The sequence below is a fragment of the Callorhinus ursinus genome, unplaced genomic scaffold (assembly GCF_003265705.2).
Source record: "Callorhinus ursinus isolate GAN/ISIS: 27379988/994484 unplaced genomic scaffold, GSC_fseal_2.0 scaffold44, whole genome shotgun sequence".
Lineage (NCBI taxonomy): Eukaryota > Metazoa > Chordata > Mammalia > Carnivora > Otariidae > Callorhinus > Callorhinus ursinus.
In genome coordinates this window covers 5680475-5706488 of record NW_027397106.1, presented here as the reverse complement: position 1 = coordinate 5706488, position 26014 = coordinate 5680475, and the positions used below count along the sequence as shown (strand labels likewise).

The window sequence follows — 26014 nt, the reverse complement described above, 5'->3', positions numbered from 1 at the left end:
CCCTTCAATTCCAGGAATTCCTAGCTGAATCCTGACCCTGTCATTTACCAGCTGCGTAATTTGGGAGAAAGTCACGGAGAAGGAAGGGAACGGAAGCACGAAGCCTCAGTTTCCTCATTTATTAAGGGAGGAGCTGGACTGAGATGATCTCTGAGGCCCATTCTCGTTCTGTAAATCTGGGATTTGTGGGTGCAGATGAAAGAGCTAGCTGGAGGGCAAGACCCTTGAGGTTGGCAGGTGACTGAGAGGGAGTCCCCGAGGTCTTTGAAGAAGTGATCACTGAGTTCTACATCTGAAAGCTTTAAAATTCCCCAGCCCAGCAGGGAGCTTGGGTGGTGGGGTGGAAGCTGAGACTTTCGTGTTCTTTTTTTTTCTTTTTTCTTTTTTCTTTAGGGCCCTTTAGCCAAACTTCCTCCACCACCCCAACACCCCCAAAGCACTGGAGCTGTGGAGCTATCCTTCCCCTTTCCACTTTCTAGTTTTATATTTGCCCTTTAAGACTGCCCTTTATGTTTATCCTAACCTGCTATTACTCTATAAAATGCTGGGAGGGGGAAAGGGGTGGGGGGTGATTTTCCCTGAGGCCCTCTTAAAATGTTGGCTTCTTTGTTATGTTTTGGGGGGTCACAGAGGCTCAAGATGACAAGCCTTTCCCATGCTTCTCATTTGGGTATCAACGCCTTTCCCTACACCCGGCCCTCTAGAGAAGGAGGGGGTCCCTCACTTCCTTTTAGGTAGGGGCTCTCTTGAGCCCTGAGAGGATGAGAGACAGCTCCTCTTTAGGGGCCAAGCCTCTCCCACCCCAGGATGCAGGGCTTCTGGCCCAGCCTCCCAATCCCCCCCAACCTCAACCCTCCAGGGTGAAGCTGTTTGCACACGTCTTGGGAATTCCCCCGCAGATGGCAGCTGCCTATTAACCCCGTAGTCCCTGAAGTACTGCCCCCACCCTCGAGCTGAGCCCAGAATGGATCTTTACTCCTCCAGGGAGGAAACACGGGCATGGCCTGGCAAGAGGCAACGATGCCTTCCAGACCATACCTCCCAGACCAGACCAGCAGTGACCTGTTCTTCGCCCCTCCAGCCGTTCCTCACCTGCTCAGGTGAGAGCCACCTGGGGCCCCCACAGCACAGAGGAGGGGGCTGCTCCCCAGCTTCAAAGCCATCAGGGTCTTTGTTCCCAGCCTCTGCTCCTGGGAACCCCAGCAATTAGGGGAGTAGGTTTAACCCTTAAACGGTTGGGGGCGTCACCCCACCCCCGCTGAGGCTCTGGGGACACCAGCCTGGGCTTGTCTGGGGAGAGGGAGGGGGGAGGATATTGGGGGAGGGAATGGGGGGGCGTTTGAAGCTTCCAGGGCTGGGGGCATCTCTTGCTCACAGGTGCAACCCAGATCGAGCCTGGTGGAGGCAGGCAAGGGGGGCCCTAGGGTAGGATAGCAAGACTCAGCTGCTTTGCCGGCAGCACGCAGGTGGAAGTGAGGCGCAGGGGCCCAGACGGGTGGCCAGGCGCAGCTCTGTGGCTCCCGGGGGTGGGGTGGGGGGGAATTCCCGGAGAGAGGCCCCTCCCGGAGTCGCGAACCGGTCCCTTCCCGCCTCCGCTCGCCTCGGCCTGCCCCCCCCAGCCCCAGCCCCCCGGTGCAGACCCGCCTGGCCCGGCTCACCGCGCTTGAGGATGGCGCTGTGGTGCGGCAGGCGGCCGCCGCCCTCGAGCGCCGAGCAGTTCCAGCGCTGGTCGCGCAGCTGGTGCTGACACTCGTGGACCGCGATGTGCAGGCCCTGAAGCGCGGATGCCGTCACGTCGGGGCTACGCAGGCAGAGGCCCAGCTGCCGCTTGCTCAGGCCCGACAGCGTCAAGCATACAGTGTTGGCGGTCAGCGGCGGCTCGCCGGGCAGCTTCAGGCCCAGAATCTCATTGCTGAGGGCCCTGGGAACGCAGAAGGCTTTGCGGGGTCTGTGGTCCAGGCCTCGCGCCCCCTCCGACTCCTCCCGTCCTGGGTCGGTGCTTTCAGCCTAGGGCTTTCTCTCGTGGGCTGGGTGACAGGGGGGAGCTGCTCACCGACTGCACAACGCCAGGAACAGGAGACCCGTGAAGCCCGAGGGCGGAGGCCGCGGCCGGGGCTCCTCCCGCATGTCGAAGCCCGGGCCCTAAGGCCCCGGTGGGCAGATCGATCAGGGCCTGCGGGACAGGGAGACTTGGGGGCTTTGGAATAGGGTGGGCTGCCCCCCCGCCCGGCAACCAAGGATTCCTAACTCACCAGTGCCACCCCAGTGACCCTTCTCATCCCTCCCCAAGCAAAACAGTAAGAATCACCCCTGTCCCTGGACCCTGGAGGAAGGGTCTGGGCACCGCAGCAGGGATTTATGCAAGAGCCCCTGGAGCTGGACCCAGACAGACACAGTGCCTGGCACACAGACACACTCACGTGCAAACTCAGACGTACTGACTCACAAACACCACTCCACCATCTTGCCCCCCCCGCTCCCTCTTTGAGGGCCCCACAACTGGCTTCCCTCGCCCACCAGAGCCTGGCTCTCAGGGCTAGGGGGCGGTTTTGGAAGAGGGTTCTGCACCCCCTACAGACGGCGGGGTGTGGGGGAGGGTCACCCTCAGGTGCCGTCGAGGGCAGGCAGCCTCCGTGAGAGACCTGGCGGAATGGGCCCCCAACCCTGCTCTACCCACTTTTTCCACAGTTGGGAGAGAGGGGAGGCTCCAGGTGCACCAGACAGGGAGGGGACCTGGTTCCCGCCTGAAGAGGACGGCGGCGCAGGCTGAGTTCTCTTCCTCCTCTGCCACTTTTCCTAACTTCAGTGTCCCCCTCATCTGCGATGCCCGTGTGGTCCCCTTGGGTCCCAGGCTCATTCCCCACCCCTTTGCTCTCACGTTCATTGCCCTTCTGATCTGGGGATATTCCTTTATTTGCTGTCTTTATCTCTGCCAATATCCCTGGCTCGCTCTCTGTCTCCGTGCCCCAGTGGGCGGATGCGTGTCTGTCTGTCTGTCTGTCTGACTACCCGTGTGCCTGTCTCGGCCCCGTGTGCGCGTCCCTGCTCTCCCTGCTTTCCCGGCTCCGATTACCTCCAGCTGCTCTGGTGCGGGGTCGCCACCGGCACGATTGGGTCGCCTGGGCTCGGGCTTCTCAAACCGTGTGGAGACTGCGCCGGGTTCTGCCCCCTCGGCAGAGCCGCATTCTTCCAGGGCAGGGCCACTCCTCTTCGCTGCTTCCCCAGCGCCGCCGCAGCCGCCGGGAGGAAGGGAGGGAGGAAGGGAGGGAGTGATCGAGAAAGCTAGCGAGTGGTCTAGCAAAGAACTGGGGGCTCCGGCTCTACTCTACTCACGCCGAGCTCAGAAGCGGCTCTGCTGCGGCTGACAGAGCTGCGGCCCCTCCCCGAGCCCCGGGCATCCCCACCCCACTCCTCGCACCCCCCGCCTTGACCCGGGGAGCGCAGGCGCTCCCCCTCCTCCCAGCCTACACACACACCCTCTCCCCCGACGCCTGGGTTCACGCTTGGCCCCACTGAAGGGGGTGGTGACCAGAGTGCCCCTCACCTGCTCTGGGTAGCCAAGTCTGCAAGGAGGGTGACGTGACCCAGACTAGGGAGACAGGACCCTGGTCCCACGTGGTCATTGCTCTTTGCCTCAGTTTCCCCACTGAGAGCTGGATGGCTGGAGAGTGCCTTTGACAAGATGATCACGGAGCTGAGATTCAACTTCCCTCCCTGGACAATGTTGTGTAGAGCCCTCAGCGAGAGTGCGCCGCAGGGCACTCAGAGCCAGCAGGAAAAGCTCCCTTCTGGGTGGCTTGGCTTCCACCCACCTCTGAGCTCTGCGCCTGCCCCTTGGGAGGGGTCAGACTTGGCCTCAGAGTTTGGTCCTAGCAGAGACTCGGGTAGCCCCAAAGATCTCCAGCCTTCTCCTATGCTTCCCTTGGCTTATAGGCATCCTTGCCCGCAGAGTTCTCCTGCCCATCCTGGGATCCCACGTCTGCACTTCGAGTGGCCCATATTCTTGCTCCAGGCTTTCAGACCTGGATAGCCAGGGAAAGAGCCTGAATCTTGGGGTGCACAGACCAGAGCAAACCACCTTACGGAGCTCCAGTGGCAGTGAAGGGGTTAGGCGCCACTGCGCTCCTGCCTGACTCACCCTCCCAGCTCTAACCACTGCGGGCTATTTTTGCCAGAGAGGGGCCCCAGGCTTCCCAGCCGCCCCCCCCCCCCGCCCCTGCCAGACCGCAGCCCAAGGCACGACTGGCCCCGCGCGCCCGAGGCTGGCACGTTGACTCAGAGACAGGCCCCCTGGGGAAGGAGAGCCACGGGGCCCGAAACCCACAGCCACAGTCATCTCTTCCTTGGTGGTGGCCCTGCAGCTCTTCTGGGCAGTCAGCCTCCAGCCTGTCCTGCTGCAGGGCCTGCCCTATGCTGCAGGGGGCGCTGCTGTCTGGGGGGCAGAGCAGTCTGAGAGAGATCAGTGACTTTTCATTGGCTGGCATATTACTTACTATCCACCTTTATGTGCCGGGTCTGGAGCAGGCCTGAGGAGGTAAAAGTGCCATGGTTCCTGACACTGGACAGCTCTGACCAGAGAGGGTTGCTTTGCTTTGCTTTCTCACCTCTGGGGGCAGGGGAGGAAGAGAAATAGCCCTAGAACTCCTGCCTCTCCTTCCTGTTTAGACACCAAGACCCAAAACATGTGTGGCTTTTGAGGCCACTGGAATCTATAAGCCGGATCTCAGTACCTTTCATCCTTACACCTGGATGCAGTGACCCTGGCCAGCGTCTTTGTCCTTCTTCCTGCATGTCAGCTGGGGGACTCCACCCAGGTCCCTGGAGGAAGGGGATGAGGTTTCCTATGCCCCTCTTCTCCCATGGGCATTTGTATTTCTCCATGGGTCTCTGGACCTCCCTCGGGTTTCCGACTGTTACTTCTGATTCTACCGTTGTCAGGCTATAGAACAGTCAGGTGCCAAGGAAGGGCCGAGGTCAGATCTATTACCATAGACTCCAACTTCTCAGTGACTCCAGGGCTCCCCACGCTGGTCTGTCCCAAATCCAAGGACCCACACTCCTGTTCCCTCTCCACGCAGAAGCCCAGCTCTGGGACAGGAGGCCACAGGCAGGCAGACTGGGTGGCCTGAGCTGGCCCCCAGTGCCCTTGGCCCGACCGGCTGGCCTGAGCGCTGACCCGCAGGCGGCTGAAGGGTGGTGGAGCAGGCGGGGTCTGGAGAGGGCTGTGGGTACACACCCATTGCCTAATACCCCAAGCACGCGGCCAGCTCCAGGAAAGGGGAGGGGCGGGAACCAGAGAGACCTTGACAGGGGTTGGGGCCATGACAGGAGGGGGAAAGTGAGGGGCTGTCATTACTTTGGGGAGAGAGTGGGAGCAAGCTGGTCCCCCTTCCCCTTGATGAGAAGACTGGAGGGCTGCCTTCCCATCATGGGGATGGAGGGTGTAGCAAGAACAATCTGGGAAGATCACTGGGGCCCTGGAGGGCGGGGGTCAAAGAAAAGAGTGGGGCCCCCCCGGGAGATTGGGGGATCGAGCAACTGAGGCGGTGGCTAAAGCAGAGCAAAGCCTTGGGAACCTTCTCCTCCCCCTCCCCTCATGTTTGCCTTGGCCCGGGGTCCCGGGTGACTCATCTATTGCTGAGCCGCTGATAGGGGCGGCCAAGCTCGGGGAACCCAAATTATAGGCCCAGGAGGGATGGATGCGCCCTCAGCGGTGAGCTCAGCTGCGCTGCCCACCCTCCGCCTCTCACGCCTTCTGCTGCAGCACCGTAGGCCACCACCCGGAGGCACCAAAGGGTCTGCAGCCAGGCTGCACTGGACTCCCGGGGAAACCCCCAACACTTGAGCAGTTAGCCCCAACAAATCTGTGGGATTACCGTAGACAATTTTGCCCCCTTCTCTACCAGAGGCTGATGCCTTCCCAGCACGAGGAGGCAGTGCCGCCTGCTGGTGCTTCAAAGGAAGGTAGGCTCCTCTGCCCACAAACTCTCAGCCCTGGTCTCCTGCCTCCTCCCCACATCCCAACAACAAGGTAAGGCCCCCTTTCCCCTCCGCCATCTCTCTCCTGTTCCTATTCCAGAGAGGTGGTTTGCTACTGATTTTCTACTTCGAGCCTTTAAAGTTATCCGTGGTCAAAAGTGATAGAAAAAGGGCGCCTGGGTGGCTCAGATGGTTAAGCGTCTGCCTTCGGCTCAGGTCATGATCCTGGGTCCTGGGATCGAGTCCTGCATCAGGCTCCCTGCTCCTTGGGAGCCTGCTTCTCCCTCTGCTTCTCTCTCTCTCTCTCTCTCCTTCTCTCTCTCCGTCTCTCACGAATAAATAAATAAAATATTAAAAAAAAGAACTGTTTTAAAAAAAGTGATAGAAAAATACAGGAAGGTAAAGGAGCTAGGTAGCAGAATTCCATCTTATATAGGGGGATGAAAAAGAAAGTGAGGGAACAAGCCCATGGAGATATCTGAGGAAGGACATTCCAGAACACAGAAAAGCAGGTGCAAGGATCCCGAGACAGGAACTTGCTTGGTATGTTCAGGGAATCAGCAAGTCGGCCAGTGTGACCAAAGGGAGGAACCCACAGGGGAGAGAGTGGTAGACAGTGAAGTTGGGGGACAGGGACGCGGAAGGAGCAGGGTCAGATCATATAGGGTCATGTAGGCCACTGTAAAGATTTCGCCTTTTTCCTTGAGTGAGATGGGGAATCCTTGGAAAATTCTGAGCAGAGGAATGAAATGATCTGCCTTCGGTTTTAGAAAGCATGGCTCTGGCTGCTGGGTAGAGAAGAGACTGTGGGGGGCAAAGGTAGGAGCAGGGAGAGCTACCAGGAGGCTAGTGCAGTAATCCAAGAGAGAGGGGGTGGTGGCTCTGACCAATGATGTAGCAGCGGTGGGGTGAGAATGGGTCCGAGTCTGCATATATTTTAAAGACAGAAGGACAGGATTTGTTGACGGACTCGACACGGAGTACAAGAGAACAGATGGATCAAGGATGACCCTAAGACTCTTGTCCTGAGCAACTGAAAGGATGGAGGTGCCACTTCCCGAGATGGGGTGACCAAAGAAAGAGCAGGTTAGGAGGGGGAAGAATCATGTGTTCGAGTTTTGAACAGGTACATTTTTAGCTTATTCAAGTGTTAGATGTGCAAGTGCAGAGTTCAGGGCCAGAGGTATAAATTAGGGAGCATGAGACTGGATAGTTCACCAAGAGAGTGAGTGTAGACTGAGAAGAAAGTCCAGCTTGAATTGGGGTACACTCTGAAACTTAGAAATTGGTACACAGGGTGGAACCAGATAAGAAGCCTGAGAAGGTGAGCAGCTAGTGAGGTAGGAATGGTGTTCTAGAACCCAAGTGAGGAAGTATTTCAAGAAGGAGAAAGCGTTCAATTCTGGCTGCTGTTCCTTGGAGGTTGATTAGGATGAGAACCAAGAACTGACCATAGAGCAACCAAGAGGTCATGGATGATTTTGATAAGGAGGTATAGCAGGTTCAAAGATGTGATCAGGATGGAAAGAGAGAATAAAGAAAAGAAATTGGTGCTAGTGATTAAAGCAATCCTCTTGAGCTTTGCTGTAAAAGAGAGCAGAGAAACGGGACAATCTTGGGAGGTAATGTGGAGTCAAATGAAGCTTTGGCGGTTTTAGATGGGAAATATTACAGCATTTTGCATGTGGATGGGTATGATCTGGTACAGAGGTAAACTGAAGATGCAGGAAAGAAACAGAGGACAACAGACAGAGTGATGATTTTTTTTTTTAAAGATTTTATTTATTTGTTTGACGGGGAGAGAGAGAGAGAGAGAACAAGTCGGGGGAGGAGCAGAGCCACAAGCAGACTCCCTGCTGACCAGGGAGCCCAACCCGGGACTCCATCCCAGGACCCTGAGACCATGAACCAAGCCAAAGGCAGACGCCCAACCGACTGAGCCACCCAGGCGCCCCCAGAGTGATGATTTGATCTAAATAGAAATTTCGGCCAGAGCACGCACCATGTGACCCAGAATTAGAGACCTCCCCTCCCGCTCTTCCCCACTACTCCTGGTGGGTGGAATGGTGGAATAAAGGATACTCGCTCCTTCTTTTCTTTCTTTCCACCTCTGCTTGTCACCACTGGCCACAGACAGGGCTTCCTGTCTTCCAGTGCATCTCCAGCCTCCATGGAGTTTTATCAATCCATAGGCCAAAAGACATGACCCAGACAAGCTGCCCATCATTGTCTATTTACTTGAGCCATCTCTACTGGGTGCCCTCTGGAGAGGTTACTGGCTTTTGGACCTGGGGAGGGTGCTGGGCCAGTACACTTTGTCCCTCAGGGTCAAAGCCTTGGAGGGACCAGGTACAGTGGATGGGACAATAGGCCTGGGAAGGATGTTGCCCTCAAAAATAACCTCCCTCAGGCTTCATTTGGGTTAATCAACATCTCACTTAAAAGGGAAGTGCTCCAGGAAGATTATTTAAACTCATCAGACGTACTCCTTAGAGTGATTTCCCCGCCTTGAAGGGGATACCTGGTTATTTCCGAGGCTTGGAACTCTTCAAGATCAGACCTGGGTACATACTCAGTTAGAAAGTACCCTGAAGGCAGGGGAGATGAAAAAGAGAAGATCCAAAAGGGAGACAGAAAGATCCTAAAGATCATTTTTATTTATCTGTCAATTTTGAGACGGGCCCAAAGCTTGCTATTGCTGCACACTCAGAAACAGCTCGTAAGGTGGAAAGAACATGGGCTTTGAGACAAAATGATCTGAGTTTTAATCTGGCTCTATCATTTATTCATTTAAAAAAAAGATTATTTATTTATTTATTTTAGAGAGAGAGCGTGCACTCAGGGAGAGAGGCAGAGGGAGAGGGAAGAGAGGAGGAGAAGCAGACTCCCCACTGCACATGGAGCCGACACAGGGCACGATCTCAGGACCCTGAGATCATGACCTGAGCCGAAACCAAGAGTCCGATGCTTAACCGACTGAGCCACCCAAGCGCCACCCCCCCCCATTTATTCATTTTCTATGTCTACACCCAACGTCGGGCTCTGACTTACAATCCCAAAATCAAGAGTCACATGCTCTACTGGTTGAGCCAGCCAAGTGCCCCCATTTATTAGCTGTGTGGACCTTGGACAACTTCTTAATCTACCTTTTCCTCTGTGAAGTGAGAGAGAGGAGAGACGTGAAGGAGGAGATCTTCCCTCCTTCCAGGGGCCATCTGTGTGGGCTGGGAGGGCATGATAAGCAGGCTGGCAGTGCTCCCTATGCCCCACAGAGGGAACAGCAGCTACATCCTCAATAGGAGGCCAAGGGTAGCCTTGAAGCTGAGTTGGAGTCCCTGGGAGAAAACAGAAAAGTGTACAATGGAGGAGATGCTTGCAAGCATTTGGGTATCTCAATGTGGTAAGAGTAGAAAGAGCCAGAGTTTTGGAGGAAGACAGAAACTCAACAGAAAAATCCAAAAAGAAACAGACGCGTGGAGGCACAAGTTCTCTATTCTGGGTTCAGTTCAGCAAGCAGCTCTTCTCTTCCCAGCCCTCCCTCCTGCACACGGACACACACCTGTCATCTACTCCACTGCCCTTCCTGAGCCTAATCCGCAGAGACTCAGCCATTCCAGGCCTTGTCCATCTTGATGCTGCCTAGGTTGCCGGCTCAGGCCCCTCCCCTAGTGACGCGCACGGGTTGACACATGCCACGGGGTGACGCACCATAGGATGACACAAGGTATACACGGCGAGTGTGACACATATATGCATATTTAATCTCCCCACGCACACATACTCATCCACCCATCCACCCATCTCCACACACAGTTCCAGACACTCTATCCCTCAGTCAATCATCTGGGTCTTTCCTGACGGTAGCTACCACCTCCTTCCCCACACATCGATGATGCACTGTCCCAGGTGGTGGCTGTGACAAGATGACTCGATTGATCCCTTCTGACCTGAGCTAAATTCCAAGATTCTTTGGAAACGTTCCTAACATCCTTCCTCCAAACACGGAGTTTCCCTACATGAGGACGCACATGGGTGTACACCCTCTCGACACGCTCACACATTCGCATATGCATTCGCATTTGCATTGTCCCACTTACACACACACACACACACACACACAGTCACTTGTGCATGCCTTCCAGCCCACAGACTGCTGCTGTCCCTGGTTGGTTTCTCTCCACGGCAGGCTCTGTTTGGTGAACTCACCCCCAACCCCCCCCCACCCCCGGGGTTTCACGACCCCACCCGCACCCTCAGACTCCCGCTTATCCTTCCCTGTCCAGCCGTCGGGGGGGGGGGGTTTCCTGGGAAGGAGGAGTCTCCCCGGGGTCGCCGCCCAGAACGACAGCTTTCCTTGCCTTCCTCTACTCAGGAGTGGGGAGAGAGGGGACGCCAGCGGAGGCCCGGGCTGACGTCGAGGGGACAGCCCCACGGCCGGTGGTGGCGAGGCGGCCGGGCTCCTGGCCGACTCTCCACGTAGCACACTATCGCCGCGCCCCCTGGCGGACGCTGGTCCGCGACGGGCTCCGGACGCGAGGAGGAGTGAGGCGGGCGCGCGTGGGAGGGCGTCCCAAGGGGAGGGGTCGGCGGCCAGTGCAGGCCCGGAGGCGGGAGCCACCGGGCAGGGGGCGGGGGTGAGCCCCGACGGCCAGCCCGTCAGCTCTCGTCTCAGACGGGCGGGAGCCACGGCCCCGCTCGCTGCCCATTGTCTGCGCCCCTGACCGGTGCGCCCTGGTGCCACAGTGCGGCCCGGCGGGGCAGCCTCCTATCGTCACTTCAGCCAGCGCCGCAACTATAAGAGGCGGTGCCGCCCGCCGTGGCTGCCTCAGCCCACCAGCTGGGACCGCGAGCCATGCTGCCCGCCGCCCGCCCCCAGGGCTGTTAGAGCCAGACTGCGAACTCTCGCCACTGCCTCCACCGCCGCGTCCCGTCCCACCGTCGCGGGCAGCAGCCAAAGCCGCCCCAACTTCAGCACAGAGCAGGCGAGGCCGGGCAGGCCATGGGGCACTGGGCGCTGCTGCCCGGCTGGGTTTCTGCTACGCTGTTGCTGGCGCTGGCCGCCCTACCCGCAGCCCTGGCCGCCAACAGCAGTGGCCGATGGTGGTAAGTGAGCTGGTGCGGGGTCGCCACTGGTGCCGGGGCGCAGAGCCAGGGGCCAGCCCCAGCCAGCTCCCACGCTCTGGGATCCGTGCGCAGACAGGCTCCCTCCACCGCATTGACTTGCTGCGAGACACCGAGGGGCGCTCTGGAGCGGAGGTGCTCCAGAGAATCTAGTTCTGATGAGGTGGGGTGAATGGTCCGCCCGCGGCGGCCCACGATACTCCAGGCAGGGAGCCCACTCCCATCTAGCACCGCCCTTCGTCCGTGAGCCCCAAACGCAGCCTCACGGTGGTAGCCACACCACAGGTTTCCCTGCCTCCGCAAGCGAAGGGCCAGGCCAGCGCTCAGAAAGGAGGCAAGAAGAGGGTGGGACTCCTATGCATTTCACGCCTTGGGTGGGCATGGACTCCAGGCCAGGATTTCCTCGCCCAGGCTGCCCGGAAGCAGTCTCTCAGAGCCAAGGTAGACATCTGGCCTTCAGGTTTCCCATGCCTCCCCTGTCCAGTCCCCAGACCCAGGGCCCCGAGTGGCCCTGCACAAAACTCTGGACGCCCGTTCCTTTCAAACTACTGAGCCAGGGAGCGCCGAGTCTTTACCTCATTTCTGATCTCCTGCGGGTCTCTCAGGCAAATAGCCCCAGGAAGAGGGCAGGGTAGACACGACCTTTTTGATAAGGGTGCAGGTCCCCATTCCAGAGCTTGAGCTCCTATCATGCATCTCACCAGGGGCATCGTGAACGTAGCCTCCTCCACGAACCTGCTGACCGACTCCAAGAGTCTACAACTGGTGCTCGAGCCCAGTCTTCAGCTGCTGAGCCGCAAACAGCGGAGGCTGATCCGCCAGAACCCGGGGATCCTGCACAGCGTGAGCGGGGGGCTGCAGAGCGCGGTGCGAGAGTGCAAGTGGCAGTTCCGCAACCGCCGCTGGAACTGTCCCACGGCTTCGGGGCCCCACCTCTTCGGCAAGATCGTCAACCGAGGTGGGTACCCAGGAAAGCGACGTTTCCAGGACCAGGGCAACGCAGGGTCACCCGCAGGGCAGGGGCGGGCGAGCGCAGGGAAGATGTCCCCGGCGCCCGCAGGGTTACACGATCAACCCGCCAAGAGCTTCACGCCCAGCGCCAGCTCTGGGCCAGACTCGTTCTACCAGGCGTTTTCAAGCCGTGCACCTTGGGCGCGGAGCTTAGCTTTTCTGCGCCACTGCCTGAGCAAAAGCGAGTCCTAGGTCGTGGATGCTGGCTGGCCACCGCTTTCCCGGCCCCTCTCAAAGGCGCCCGGGAAGCGGATCTCTGCGAGAGTGTCTCGCCTCCAAGCCCAGCAAGGCTCCCATCGCCGACACGGGCCGAAAGTTTGGGCTGCGGAGAGATTTTGACAGTGTAGAGTTCTTCCGCTCCCCTCTTTTCGGTTTCTCTCTCTCTGGAGCTTGCCCCACTTCCACTGAGGAGCCAAGTGCGCTCTGAGTCTCGGGAGCGCGTGATGACAAGCGTGGACAGGGTTGCGTGCCCACACACGTGCTTTCTCTAGGAGACCAGCTTCCCAGCACAGCCGGCCGCCTGGCTCCCAGGACTCCAAGGGCGGAGTCGGGGCACCGGACTCAAGGGTCCCGAACCCTCCACAGAGGAGGCTGGCCGCACCCCCGCGTTACCTCCTCGCTCATCCCCGCTCCCTTCCCTCACAGGCTGTCGAGAAACTGCATTTATCTTCGCCATCACCTCCGCCGGGGTTACGCATTCAGTGGCACGCTCCTGCTCAGAGGGCTCCATCGAGTCCTGCACGTGCGACTACAGGCGGCGAGGTCCTGGGGGCCCCGATTGGCACTGGGGGGGCTGCAGCGACAACATCGACTTCGGCCGCCTCTTCGGCAGGGAGTTTGTGGACTCCGGGGAGAAGGGGCGGGACCTGCGCTTCCTCATGAACCTCCACAACAACGAGGCGGGCCGCACGGTGAGCGCGCTTCGGGGGCTCTGCCTGGAAGCGGAGTGGCAGGGATCTCCGAGGCCCCGAGCAGGGGCTGACCTCGAATCTGGGCAGTAACGGACGGTGATGAGGCCAGGCGTCGGGGCAGGGAACCAGGAGAGGACGTCCAGAGGGTGGTGGAGGTTTGGAAGGGAAGGCAGAGAATGGAAGAGAGTGGCGGAGGGCGGGGAGAACTGGAGAGGTTAGGAGTCATGCAACCCGTGGAATGTATTGCCTACAGCCCCTCCGTTGTAATCACTGAAAAAAAAAATGAGGCTTGGAGGCCGGGGCCACTGTCCGGCGTGGAGCAGAGTTGTGCCTGGTGTCCAAATCTCTGCGCGACATTTCGCGCCTCCCTTCCCCTTCTTCCCTTCCGCCTTTGCGGAGGTCCTGGCAGGGTCCGGGAGGGGGCGGTATCTGGGATGGTGGCTCTGGCTGTGACCACCCTGGGACACCCTTCCTTCCCATCCCCCGCCTTCCTCCCAGACCGTGTTCTCCGAGATGCGCCAGGAGTGCAAGTGCCACGGGATGTCGGGCTCGTGCACGGTGCGCACGTGCTGGATGCGGCTGCCCACGCTGCGCGCCGTGGGCGACGTGCTGCGCGACCGATTCGACGGCGCCTCGCGCGTCCTCTACGGCAACCGCGGCAGCAACCGCGCCTCGCGGGCAGAACTGCTGCGCCTGGAGCCCGAAGACCCCGCGCACAAGCCGCCCTCCCCCCACGACCTGGTCTACTTTGAGAAATCGCCCAATTTCTGCACGTACAGCGGACGCCTGGGGACAGCCGGCACGGCGGGGCGCGCCTGCAACAGCTCGTCGCCCGCGCTGGACGGCTGCGAGCTGCTCTGCTGTGGCCGCGGCCACCGCACGCGCACACAGCGCGTCACCGAGCGCTGCAACTGCACCTTCCACTGGTGCTGCCATGTCAGCTGCCGCAACTGCACGCACACGCGCGTACTGCACGAGTGTCTGTGAAAGCCCGCGCGGACTCGCGCCCGGGAGCGCTCTCCTCTCGCGCACCTCCAAACAGTCCCGCACACGCCCCCACCCGGCCCCTCCAGCCACACTCCCCGGGATTCCTGCGTACGCCATCATTTCTCCCACCTCCTCCTGCCTGGGGACTCCTGACACCACTTGCCTGGGCCGGCACAAACCCTCTTGCCATCCTGACGGACCTGCCCCGGACCTACCTCCCTCCCTGTCCCGGGAGACCCCTTGTTGCACTGCCCCCTGCTTGGCCCCGAGGTGAGAGAAGGATTCATTCCCTCCCCCGTGGGGGGTCAGCGGCTGACCGCGTGGCTCGGCCTCCTCCACCGCGCCGGTGACCTCCTTGCCTCTCTCCCTCTCCTTTATCCTCAGTGTTTCTCCAGGTCCGCTCGTGCCCTTCCCATTCTCCTGCCAAGGGCGCAGACCCTGAACACACACCTGGGCATCGGGGCCTTTCTCCTCCCCACCTACAGCCGAACCAGGAGGTGCCAGGGTGAAAGGGCAGCTGTGGTGATGTGGAAAATGAGGTTGGGGGACCCAGCCGAAATACCCCCATTCTCCCAGCCTCTGTCATGGAGCCACTGAACAGCTGTGAGCCATGCCTCCCTCGGGCACCTCCTACCCCTTCCTGTCCTGCCTCCTCATCAGTGTGTAAATAATTTGCACTGAATCGTGGATACAAAGCCACGAGTTTGGTTGTTGTAAATAAAACTATTTATTGTGCTGGGTTCCAGCCTGGCTTGCAGAGACCACTTCTACCCCCCCCCCCCCCCCCCCCCCCCCCCCCCCCCTTTTCTCCCCTTTTTCTCTCCACCCTTTTTTTGATCCCTCTTCTCCTCTCTCCAATTTCTCAAAGATGCTCTTGCCTACCGGAATCAGTATTTCCTTCCATTGTGGCTATTAGTGGCTCCTCGCCCCCACCAACGTAGTATCTTCCTCTGCAGAATAAAATCTCTATTTTTATCAATGACTTGGTGGCTTTTCCTTGAATCCAGAACACACCATTGCTTACTGCTCTTAAACAAATAGGATATGTTGTTGGGGGACTGGTGTCCTGGCCCTGCAAGAGGACCCTGAGATTCTGACCCTTGGATGACCTTAATGAGGCTACTGGGGATCCAGGTCTCCAAAAGAACCTAGTCAGGAGCCAAGAGACCCTGCAGGATTCTTCTTCCTATTCGAACACCAACTGGCCGTGTGATATCGGGCAAGTCCAAACTGCCTCAGTTTCTTCCCTTGCTAAATGGGTATTAAACAAACAGACGAACAAGCTCTGAGCCTGCCTTTCCCATCTGGAGTTGTGAAAATAGCCACAACTGAGTGATAGCCATGACCGTGTTGTGAGAAGAAACCAAAGAAGAAAGAGAAATCCAAGCAGAAAAGGTGATGCTGTAGAGCATGGGGCAGTGGGGAAGGCACTTCCCTCCCCAAGAGAAGGAAACACCTTATTAGGACCCCAGCTCCCAAACTTGGGCTCGGGAGGATCCAGGTAACATGATGGGCTCTAGTCCTGGACCCAAAATCTCAGGGATGATGGTTGGGGAGCAGAAGGGAGCTGGAGGGCCAGAATCCAAACAGAGGCTAGGGCTTAAACTGATGTAACCAAAAGGAAACCCAAGTGTGGTCCATAACTCAACCATTAAATTAGCCATTCCCATAAAGAGCCTGAAAGAGGACTGTTACTAATAACACAGATACCTCTGTGCGCACACTCACCGGAGTGGACAGGACTACTAATCCTGCCCACACCCTAAACCTATCGATATCTAACCCTAATCCTCTCCCCTTCCCTAGGTCTAGGTCTAACCTTAGCCTTAACCCTAACTTCAGACAAACACTAACCCCTTCCTAAGCTCTAATGCCTATCCCTAATCCTAACACTTTCCCCCAGGCGAGGACCTAAAGAGCAGGGGGAGCTATGAAGCACCCCACCCCCCAAGGGCAACAACTGATCCCAGACGACTGGAGAATTTCCCACTCTCCCCAGGACTCTTTTACTGTTGTTGCTGCCTCCCACCTCTCCCTGGATATGTGAACTCTGACCCCTGTTGGCCTTTGGGGTATGTGTGGGGGTAGGGGAGTGGAGCCAGGAGCTGCTCAACCCTGCAACGGACATCCCTTTCCCTTTTTCTCCGTCTGCCAAGCCAGCACCAGCTCAGCTCTGATGGGCAGTGGAGGGGGAGGAATAGAAAACTTATTGATCCAGAGTAGAAGACACCTCATAAGCCTTGGGTTTCCAGTGAAGAACCCCCTGCAGAGAATATCCAGTCTATAATCCAATGAATTATTAGATCCCCAGCTACGAAAGCAAGAAGTTAATGGGCTGCCAGAGACAGGAGAGGAGCCTCGGGCCCTGCTGGACAATGCCCAGGGTTGGGGAGAAGCAGCGGTTGGGGAGCTGAGGGGTTGGCCATTGTCCCCAGTCACTCTCACCTAACTCCTAATCCCAAGAGCTGGAACTGGTATCAGTTTTCAGGCCCAGAAGCTAGGGCCTCTGAGTCGAACTGACACATAGGAGCTGGAGGAAGGGTAAAGGGGAGCAATGAATCCTGTTCTGGCCCTAGTTAGACTTCTACCAAATCTGTTGTTTTCTCAACCTCAGTTACCTTGTCTATTAAACAGGGATGGTTGTCAGTACTGAATCTTCTCCTTCCAGAAAGTGATGAGGTTCAGATGAGATCACATATATGAAAACACGGGTCATTTGAACATTTGCAGACACCTCTTCTGCACCAGGCATATGCCAAACGCTGGGGGTACAGGGCTGTATGAGCCAGTGCCCACTTGGAGGAGTTTACGGTGTGGCCAGGGAATCAAGCACATCAAAACATATTGTCAGAGTAATAGCGGAGCGAAGTGAAGGCTCAGTGAAGTGTAAAGCCGTCGGCACACCCATGAGGTTTAAGGACAGACTCCCATGCTCAAGCCCGCTGCATGGAGGCCCTTCACTTCCAGGGGCTGGGACTTCACAGTGGGTAGGGAAGTGCAGAATAAGGCTGGGCCCTTGAGGGGCCAATGCACTAAGATAAAAGGGGGGTGGGACAAGCAAACGGGGATAGGATCTACAAAGCATTACATAGAAGCTAATTTTTTAAAAAGTTTATTTATTTATTTATTTATTTGAGAGAAAGAGAGAGAGAGAAAGAGAGCCTGAGCAGGGAGGAGGAGTAAAGGGAGAGAGAGAGAGAGGCAGGCTTCCTCCTGAGCAGGGAGCCCAACACCAGCTCCATCCCAGGACCCTGGGATCACGACCTGAGCCAAAGGCAGGGGCTTAACTGACTGAGCCACCCGGGCGCCCCAAGCTAATTCTTTTGATGTTCTGATCACCTGGGCCATCGTCACGGAGGGCTGTGCCTAGAGAGGTCGCCATAGGATAGTGCTGGCAGGAATGGACCTGATGCCCCAGCTCTGCCCCATCTGCCCAGGTTATCCTTCTGCCCACCTCTGAGCTTCAGGTGCCAGGTGCCACACAGCCAGGGGGACCTGAGGCTGTCAGGGACCCCGGACATACGGGTGGCCTCAGCGAGTGAGGGAGGCACTAGTCCTGAAATATCCTGGGGGGAGCGGAAAAGCTGAGAGGACCGAGATGGCAGACCTGCACAGTCCCCAGGGGGTCAGCGAGCCGGCACCACACACACCCTGCCACACGCACCCTGGAAAAACCCTGTCAGTGGGGCTGCAAATACCCCAGGGTCTAGGCACCCCCCCCACCTCAGGCTGGCTCAGTCCTCCTCTCCAGTCCAGAGGGAGAAAAATAACAAAATGAGGAGAAAATAAGCTGTTTGGCTGTGGTGTGAGCAGGAATATCCATACAGAGCTGCCCACCACTCACCCTTACTCACTCTTTCCACACCCAGCCGGGGCGCCCAGCATGAGACAGACCACCCCCCTGCCCCCTCCCCCGTCTGGGCTAAAAGCAGACGCTGGTGAGCGAGCAGCAGGTTATAAATATGCCCGGGGAACTGCCGCCAACTCGCTCCCTTGTCATTCCCCGGGAGGGGATAGGGTGGGGTGGCTCCTAGGGAGGGGCCAGGGCTGCCCTGCTCCTGGGGCCCAGGAGGAAGTGGGGCTTCCAAGAGGCTACTGCACTTTTTTTTTTTTTTTTTTTTTTGCCCTTTTCAAAGGGAAGGAACCACCACCACTTCGTTTCTCCTGGACATTGGCTCATCTGCCCAGAGGTGGGGTTCCATCCTTTCCCGGCCGGCCTCGGCTGGGACCTCAGAAGGAGAGGGCCCAACGCCACCCTGGCTCACAGCGCAGCTCAGCACCACTTCTCTTTCTCACACTCACTTAGTCTCAGCAAAGCCATTCAACAGGCATTTGCTGGGGGCCTGCTGAGCCCCAGGCCGTGTGCCTAAGCACACCTGCACACACAAGTGTCCGCACGCATACGTGTGTGCACACACGGCGGCCCCGACTCCCTCCCATGGGTATGGACTTCGGGGCTTGAACCTGGCAGGCTCACCAGGAAGGGGAAAGCTCCAGGCTCCTGGTTCTGCCTCAGGGCGGGTTGGCGGAGGTGGGGGATGTTGAGAACCAGGGCCCTCAAACATTCCTGCTCCCACTAGTGCCCCGGTAAATGACGGTCCTTTTTCTCCTCCCTGCCCAGCCATCTCCCAATGCGGGCACCATGCCAGGAAGAAAGAGCCACTCTGTGGGATCCTGGGGGCACCTGCCCAGGCTGCCAGAGCCTCCCGCTTCCCAGCCACTTGCCAAGTAGGTGCCAAGCTGGGCAAAAAGGGGCAGTGCCACCCTGGGAAGCTTCCAGCTCTCCTCCCCCAAGGCTGACCCCCTCCCCTCTCCCTCCTCCCTATTAATCCTCGGAAGTGAAGGGGCCGTCCCTGGCGGCCCCTCGGCCCTATTGTGGCCCCTCGCCCTCCTCGGCTGGCGTCTAATTAACTCCTCCTGCCCCCGGTTTTGTGTGCCCCCCTTACCCCACCTTGTCGGCCCCGCCCCTCCGCTCGGCCTGCTCCCCCCCATGGACATTCCAGCCCGGCCGGGCTGGTGTGCCAGGGCAACCAGGGCCGGACCGAGGCCTAATCCTCCCGCCGCCTGGCCGGCCTGGGGGAGCCCCACTCACCTCCCCGCTCTCTGGGGGCTGCCCGGCTCGGCTGCGGCGGAGACACACAATCAGGACAAAGGCGCAGCCCCCAGGGGGCTAACTCAGCCTTCACGCCCAGGTTGTGCGGCATTTGGGGAGTTTAATGAATTGTCCATCACGCCTTTCAGGGCCCGCCCGTCAGCCTGGATTAATCTTCGGAGCCCTGGTGGGGTAGGAGACACTAAGCCTGTATTTATTACTCTCCCATTGTCACTAATTGAGGTAATTATCTGTGACTCTGGCCTGGCCAACAATGCCGCATTCACTCCCGGGACCTCGATGGGCCTGGCTCCCACTCTCAGCACCAACCCTCCCTCCTCTCTTCTCCCAAACCCGCCAAGGGCTGAGTTGGGCCCTAGAGCATGTTGGGAAAGTGGACAATGTCCCACAATGCTTCACCTCCCAACCAGTGTCTCCCACAGCCACCACTATGGAATTGGAGCTAGGGAGAAGCCTGGTCACCCCAAAGTAGATGAGAAAAGGAAGGCAGTCTGTCTGGAGACAGGTTTGGCTGGCAGAGCCCCCAGGCCATACAGGGGCATGTTTCTGAGATTTTGGTTTTCTGGACTCTCCAACTCCTCATCTCTGGGCTGGTGACACTAGGGTCTCATAGGGCCTTTCTGTGGATCCACCTTCACGTTCCTGTAGCCTCCAGAGTTGTAGAATATTGGGAGGCCCTAATCCGTACCAGGCATATTCTCAGGAGGTCCCTAGCCTCCAGAGCTGGTGCCATGGCTGTGGGTATGATGGAAGAGGTTGGGAGAGAGACTAGGAAAGGGCTGGTCAGGGAGCTTGAATAAGGCAAGAGGAGTCATCCCAGGAAGGAACATCTAAGGAATATCTATGGGGCCATGCAGCAACCTTAGGGAGAAACGTAGATTTGGAGGGGGTGGGCAGTGCCAAAGTGTAGATTTCACATGGAGATGGCTTCCCAGGTCAAGGGGATTGGCCTTGGGAACAGGTATGTGTGTGTGTGTGCATCTGTGTGTGTATGTGTGTGTAAAAGAGAGAGAAAGCTAGCAAAAGAAGATTTGGTTTTTGATTAGGACTTTAACTGAGCTCTTTGAGGACAGGGACTATGTCTTGGTCACTGTTGTTTTTCCAAGAGCCTAACACTGTACCTGACACATAGTAGGTACTGTCCGGCGAATGGATGGATAGATGAGGCCAGTCCTTACATTGGAGTTGGGGGGCTCTTGGCTCTTCTTTTCCATAGCTGCACTTAGCCTTTTTATTCTGTCTCAGCACTTGCTGGAAGGAAGTGTCTAGACCATCCGGGGACAGTTCTTGGATGGGCACTCCTCCAACTGCAAACATTTTAAGGACCTTGGCAGAATGAGGAGCTACTGTTGGAACAGCGCCACCTTGTGGTGCCTCTTGGAAGAGCTCCTGGAGAGACTGGCAAAGAAAGCAGGGTTCTTCCCTATGCTGGGGGGTGGGAACACCAGGCTGCAGCCCCCTCTTCTCCTGTATATCTGAGGCTGAGTTGCTGTGCCAGTGTTCCTGTTACACAGTTTTACCACTTGTTCCTACCTTCTGCTAGCATTTGCTGAGAGCCTGCTCCAGGCCGAGCTTGTAGGGGATACAGAGCTAAACCAAAGGCACTACCCTTGAGTAGCTCATGGTCCAGCAGGGGATTCCACAGCCTAACAAGACCAACAAAGGTCATAATCAGGCAGTAGAGAAAACAATGATATAGGTGTTGAGGAGGCAACGGGGACATTAGGAGCTCAAAAACTTTCTGCCCCTCCCCTCTTCCTCAATTCCTTTCACTAAAGCTCAAACTTTTATCCTTGCTTTTCAGAGACGCTTCATGATTTGGCTCACACACATCATTCCAGGATCCCGCACCTCTGCATTTCCCAGGGTCTCTGTTCCCTGTGAAGGCTTTGTGCTTTCCCACCTCTCTACCTTTGCCCATACCCTGGAATGCGCCTCTTCCCCATCTCCCCCTACTGAAACCCGTCTGGAATGTCCCTCCCTCCATTAAGCTCTTCTAATTTCCCTTGGCAAAGTGGCCTTGCCTCCTGAAGCAGCTTCTTGTCAGGGCTTTGGTTAACAGCCCATACTGGCTGTCCCGTGGAAGGTTATCTGCATAAGTTACTTATCCTCTTACTAGGCTTCTACCTTCCTGAGGACATGGGCTCCGTGTTTTGTTCATCTTGGCATTCCTTGTGGCACTGAGCTAGGCACATCATATGTCATCATTAAGAGAAGAAAGAGATGGATGGATGGATGGTTGGATGGATGGATGAATAAGTGGATGAACAAATGGATGGATGGATGGATGGATGACAGAGGGGTTGGTAGATGGATGGATAAAGGGATGGGATATATAGATGGGTGGATGCATGCATGGATGAACAAAAGGATGGAGGCATGAATGGATGGATGGACGGGTGGATGAAGCAATTCTTCTTTAAAAGGACTCATCAAAAGCTATGTAGTGTCAGGGGCTTCAAGGGAGGAAGCCCACTCCATGCCAAGCAAGGCATGCAGGCAAGGGGACAATATCCAGACTGAGCCTTCCTTCACGACGAATGCACCCTCAGTGACTCATCTCCTACTCCCCAGAAGTAACTCACAGTTGGGGAACTGCTCCTTCTTACATGCTTGCCTAGATCCTCAGGAATGCCTTCATTAACATATATTATGTTGTACAGCCTGCACTGTAATGATTTTGTGGGTTTCCTCTCCCATATCCCTTCCCCTGTCTCACACACACCCTGGATTGGAAGCTCCCTGAAAATAGGAGCCCTGTCTGAGTCTCTTGTGTGTCCCTGGGGCCTGGCATACAAGTTTAATGAAGGAGTGACCGGATGAGTAACTGAGGGAATGCTCACCCTTCTCTACAGACACACTTTGCCCCCTCCCTGCGTATTCATGTCTAGCCATCTCTCCTGGTTCTCTCCTCCTCACACCCCATATACACACTCCTCACCCCGAATCCCCTGAAGTCCCAGAATTATGGCCTGGTTCTCTGTTGGCCATTTGTGGCTGATCTAGGGAAGTCCCAGGGCTCTCATGAGAGTCCAAAAGGAGAGGGGGCCCTTAGGCCCTCTGAAGCCATATTAACCTGGCCCCATTTGGGGGCAGGGTCCATTTGGGACAGAGAAGGGTTTCACTGGGAAGAACCTGGCTGTTGGGAGGGTAGCGGCCTGTGCTAACCTGAGAGATGCTGCCCCATCCTGACCACGCCCTACTGCGTCTGGTCTCCCTACACCTGACCTGGGAGGCTGTCCCTGGGTTGGGGGTGGTTGTGGCCTCCGTCTTGAGGCTGGCCGGCTGGCAGACACAGCCAGATTTAGAAGTCATTTTCACAGCAGGGAGCCTCCAGCCTCCCACCCACAGTGCCATGCAGGACCAGTCTGAGATATGGCTCACCAAGGGCTCGCCCCCAGACCTGCAGTCAGCCCTCCCCTCTCTCTGTCCCTTTCTCCCCAGATCTTTAGCAGCCAGTGCTGCCTCCACCCTTAGGCAAAGATGAAGGAAGTCCTGGAGAAGCAGGGTGTGTTGCCTGGCACCCTAACTGCCCAAATCCTCCCTGTACACCCTCCACCCATTCAAGGGACTGTGTCTCCACCCCAGGGCTCCCTTCTCCTCTTGACCTGGCCTCAGCTGCCTGTTGTTCTTCTTCCCCAATCTCTACTTCTTTCCTCCGCCTCCTGTTTTCATGCTCCCAATACTAATGAAATAGCTCTAGAGAGAAATAATAATCAGAGCTTAACGCTTGTATGTCCCTTATTATGTACCAGACATTGTTCTAAGTGCTTTTCATATTGAATCATTTAATCCTCCCAACAAGCCTATGAAAAAAGCACTGTTCATAACCCCATCTTATAACTAAGGACACTAAGACACAGAGAGATTGAGTAATTTGCCCAAGGTCACACAGCTAGTGTGAGGTAGAGGCAAGATCTAAACCCACGCTGTCAGGCCCCAGAGTCCATGCTCTAAACACAATGCTACCCTATTTTTCCGGTAATGATAGCAGTGTGGGTGAACTCTTAGAAACTCAGCTCCTGCGTGTTCCACTTCACAGAGTCTTTAGCTGTATGGTGGGGTCTCCCTCCACAGGGCCGGCCCCTCCACTACCCATATAGCTCCCCTCTTCTCCCAACCTGAGAGCCTGGAGCCCCTGGGCTATAGCAAAATCCAGGCAGTTGCTCTCACCACTGCTCTGGCCTTCCTCTGTCTTCCTCCTGTCCTCAAGTCTGTTCTCTTCTCAAGCCCAGAGGTCCAAGGCACACACTCCCGAGGGGGCCAGGCTCGCCCCAGCCTGTCCTCAGTTTTCACTCCTGAGAATGTACCCTCAACTCCAGTCTAACCAGACCTTTTGGTAATTTCCAACACATACTCGGCTTCCCTCAATCCATACGACTATTTTTGCTCTTTCCTCTACTTGGAGCTCCTTTACCCAAATTCTATCTCAGATGCCACCTCCTTCAGGGAGCCTTTCCTGATCTCACAAAATCCATACAATCTCCCTGTTTGACTCCTTATAATACCACTCACTGCTTACTACTATCATTATTGGTGCGTGTTCGTCTTCACCCCATTGCAGGCAGGCCTTATGTCTTTCCTGGAGCCCAGCTCAGGGCCTGCTTCCTCTCAGGTGCTCAGTAAATGCTCAGTAGTTAGAATCAGCAGTAGTTAGACTTGCAGGTGGAAGGTAGGCAGACCTCAGGAAACTTTGATCTCTGCCTAAGGTGAACCTCACTTCCTTTACTTCCTCCAGCAAGAGCTAACTTGAAACCTGACATTGTGGGTCCCAGGCAGGTTCTGGGTTGGACTCTCCAGTGTAATTTTGATCAATGCTCTCCCCTCAGGTTCAGAAGCCCAAAGAGACACACCCCCCCACACACACACTGAACCAAGGTCAGCCTGCCCCAGTGCAAGGTCCAGCCCATCGACCTCCCAAACTGTCCTGCTCTCTCCTACCCGTCCTGACTTGTCTGATCTCTCCAGATGAGGGTAGGGAGTGACATCAAGATAACTGAAGACCAAAATCATAAGTGGCTTGAGAACGGGGCTGGGGCTCTGAATGCTGAGCGGGAGTTGGAGTGACTCGGTAGGGATGGGGGCAGAGGCAGGCCGCCCAGGACTTTGGGCCGCCCAGGACTTTGCGACTGAGTCTGGGCGAAGCCCCCGCGCCCGCCCGTGTCGGCGGCTAAATTTACCCAGGCTGACTCAGCCCTTGCCCGGAATGGGGGGTGGGGGGAGTGCGCCGGGGCAGTGGGAAGAGTCAGCGGGGGTGGGGTGGGGGGCAAGGAAGGAAGAGTCCGACTGGGGGTGACAGGGGTGAGCCGGGAGTTTCCATCAAAGAAAGGAGTCCCCCCAGCCCCCCCACCGAGCGGGAAGAAACAGTGGAGCCCTGGGGGGAGGGACACGGGAGGGACTGGGCCGGTGAAAGGAAAAAGATGCCAAGATTGGACAAAGGGAAGCTTAGATTTATTGAGCGCCTACTGTGTGCCAGGCACTGTGCAAGGCGCTTTACATACATTATCGCATAAAATCCTCACAACAACCCTGCGAGGTAGGTGTTTATAAACCCCCATTTGACAGATGAGGAAACTGAGGCTCAGGGAGGTGAAGTGATTTGGCCAGATTCACATGGCTAGTAAGTAGAGACAGAACTGTCCAAGATCAGAGAGAAAAAAGACTTCAGTGTCTGGGTCCCAAGCCGGTTGGCGTGGGTGAGTAACAAAGAGGGGCTCCGCGCGCTTCCAGAGGTCTAGAAGGCCAGAGGCCTGTCCCCGACCTCGCACGGCTGCAGGTGGCAAGACGGGGGACCCGCGCGCAGTATCTGGGTATCAACTGGTTAACTAGTTGTGCCCGGGTAGGGGGGACTCGGGAATTAGCTACCGGGGAAAATCGCGACCTGCGCGCGCCCCGTAGTGGCTACAGCGAGTATCACACCCCACGCTTACACAGGCTTTTTGGGACCAACCTCCCCCTTCCTTCCCTGGCCAAGGTTTCTGGAAGAGGCAGAGATGCAAGAAATTTTCAGGGTTCTTTCAGATGAGTGATACCACCGGGGTGGGAAATCGTGGTAACGATTCAGAACATCACTAAGGAACACTGGGGAGGAGGAGAAGGGGGGAGGCCTAAGGAGGTCCCAAGCTGATTCACTGGCTGCCTTCCCTCCCCAGCTCGGACCACCACAGGCCAGGGACAGTGACAAGGCCACCATCCTGCTCTGCCTTGAGGAGCCCTCACCCAAACCTAAGAGACTGGGATAGAAGCCTGTACCCATTTGCTCAGATCTTCTGCAAACCCTGAACAGTCTCTTGAATATTGAGAATGAGTGCAGGTGACAATGAAGCCATCTGAGGGACCCTCAGACTCTGTTCATTTATTCCCAATTCTCTTTCTTGGCCTGTGGAAGAGAGGGTGAGATAAAAGCCGCCCCCAAGGATCCAAAGCATCAGGGATGAACTTATCCCAAGGCATGTGACACCAAAGTGAGCCCTCTTCCTGTTTTGCTGGTTGTATCTGGATCCCTTCCTCTTCTGCCAAGGGCCTCTACGTCATCTGGTCACCTCAGTCAGAAGACTCTCCATCACTTTCTCCCTCCAAGCCCCAAGATCCTGCCCTAAAGTTGCCCTATGACTATAACATCCCTGCCTTCCTGCCTGATCCTGGCTAGGCCATCTGCTCTGCTCCACACCTAGTGCATCTGCCCCTGCTGAAGACCTTACCCCAGTGCCCTGAATGGAGCAGGCATTAAAGTCTACTGCTTATCCTCACCTGTCATGAGAAAAGAAAGAAAGAAAGAAGGAAAGAAAGAAAGAAGGAAAGAAAGAAAGAAGGAAAGAAAGAAGGAAAGAAAGAAACAAAGAAACAAAGAAAGAAAGAAAGAAAGAAAGAAAGAAAGAAAGAAAGAAAGAAA

General features: G+C 56.7%; 2 protein-coding genes and 1 long non-coding RNA gene across 5 annotated transcripts in view; 2 read left to right on the top strand and 1 right to left on the bottom strand.

Annotated features, from left to right (window-relative positions):
- Nucleotides 1-26014, bottom strand: part of WNT10B (Wnt family member 10B) — a 31054-nt gene that overhangs the window by 2266 nt on the left and 2774 nt on the right. Inside the window, exons 2-5 of one of the 3 annotated variants that reach the window (XM_025883239.2) lie at nucleotides 3545-3672; nucleotides 3074-3213; nucleotides 2054-2173; nucleotides 1659-1921 (exon numbers count right to left, since the gene is read on the bottom strand). In XM_025883239.2, coding sequence (XP_025739024.1) covers nucleotides 1659-1921; nucleotides 2054-2127 — 337 coding nt within the window. In that variant the 5' untranslated portion in view covers nucleotides 2128-2173; nucleotides 3074-3213; nucleotides 3545-3672. Of the gene's footprint in view, nucleotides 1-1658; nucleotides 1922-2053; nucleotides 2174-3073; nucleotides 3335-3544; nucleotides 3673-26014 lie in introns of those variants that run through there. The other 2 variants (XM_025883238.2, XM_073882046.1) reach the window with 2 other exon arrangements.
- Nucleotides 10979-14009, top strand: WNT1 (Wnt family member 1). Its single transcript, XM_025882712.1, has 4 exons — nucleotides 10979-11082; nucleotides 11805-12058; nucleotides 12757-13022; nucleotides 13521-14009. Exons 1-4 carry the CDS (start codon nucleotides 10979-10981, stop codon nucleotides 14007-14009), a joined length of 1113 nt encoding a protein of 370 aa, XP_025738497.1.
- On the top strand, nucleotides 14074-14988 carry LOC141370742 (uncharacterized). Its single transcript, XR_012375047.1, has 2 exons — nucleotides 14074-14279; nucleotides 14394-14988. It is a non-coding gene; the product is annotated as an uncharacterized lncRNA (long non-coding RNA).

Coding starts and splice junctions, on each gene's coding strand:
- WNT1 (XM_025882712.1), top strand. CDS start 10,979: ATGGGGCACTGGGCGCTGCTGCCCGGCTGGGTTTCTGCTACGCTGTTG. Junction 11,083..11,804: donor AACAGCAGTGGCCGATGGTG/GTAAGTGAGCTG, acceptor GCATCTCACCAG/GGGCATCGTGAACGTAGCCT. Junction 12,059..12,756: donor CGGCAAGATCGTCAACCGAG/GTGGGTACCCAG, acceptor CTTCCCTCACAG/GCTGTCGAGAAACTGCATTT.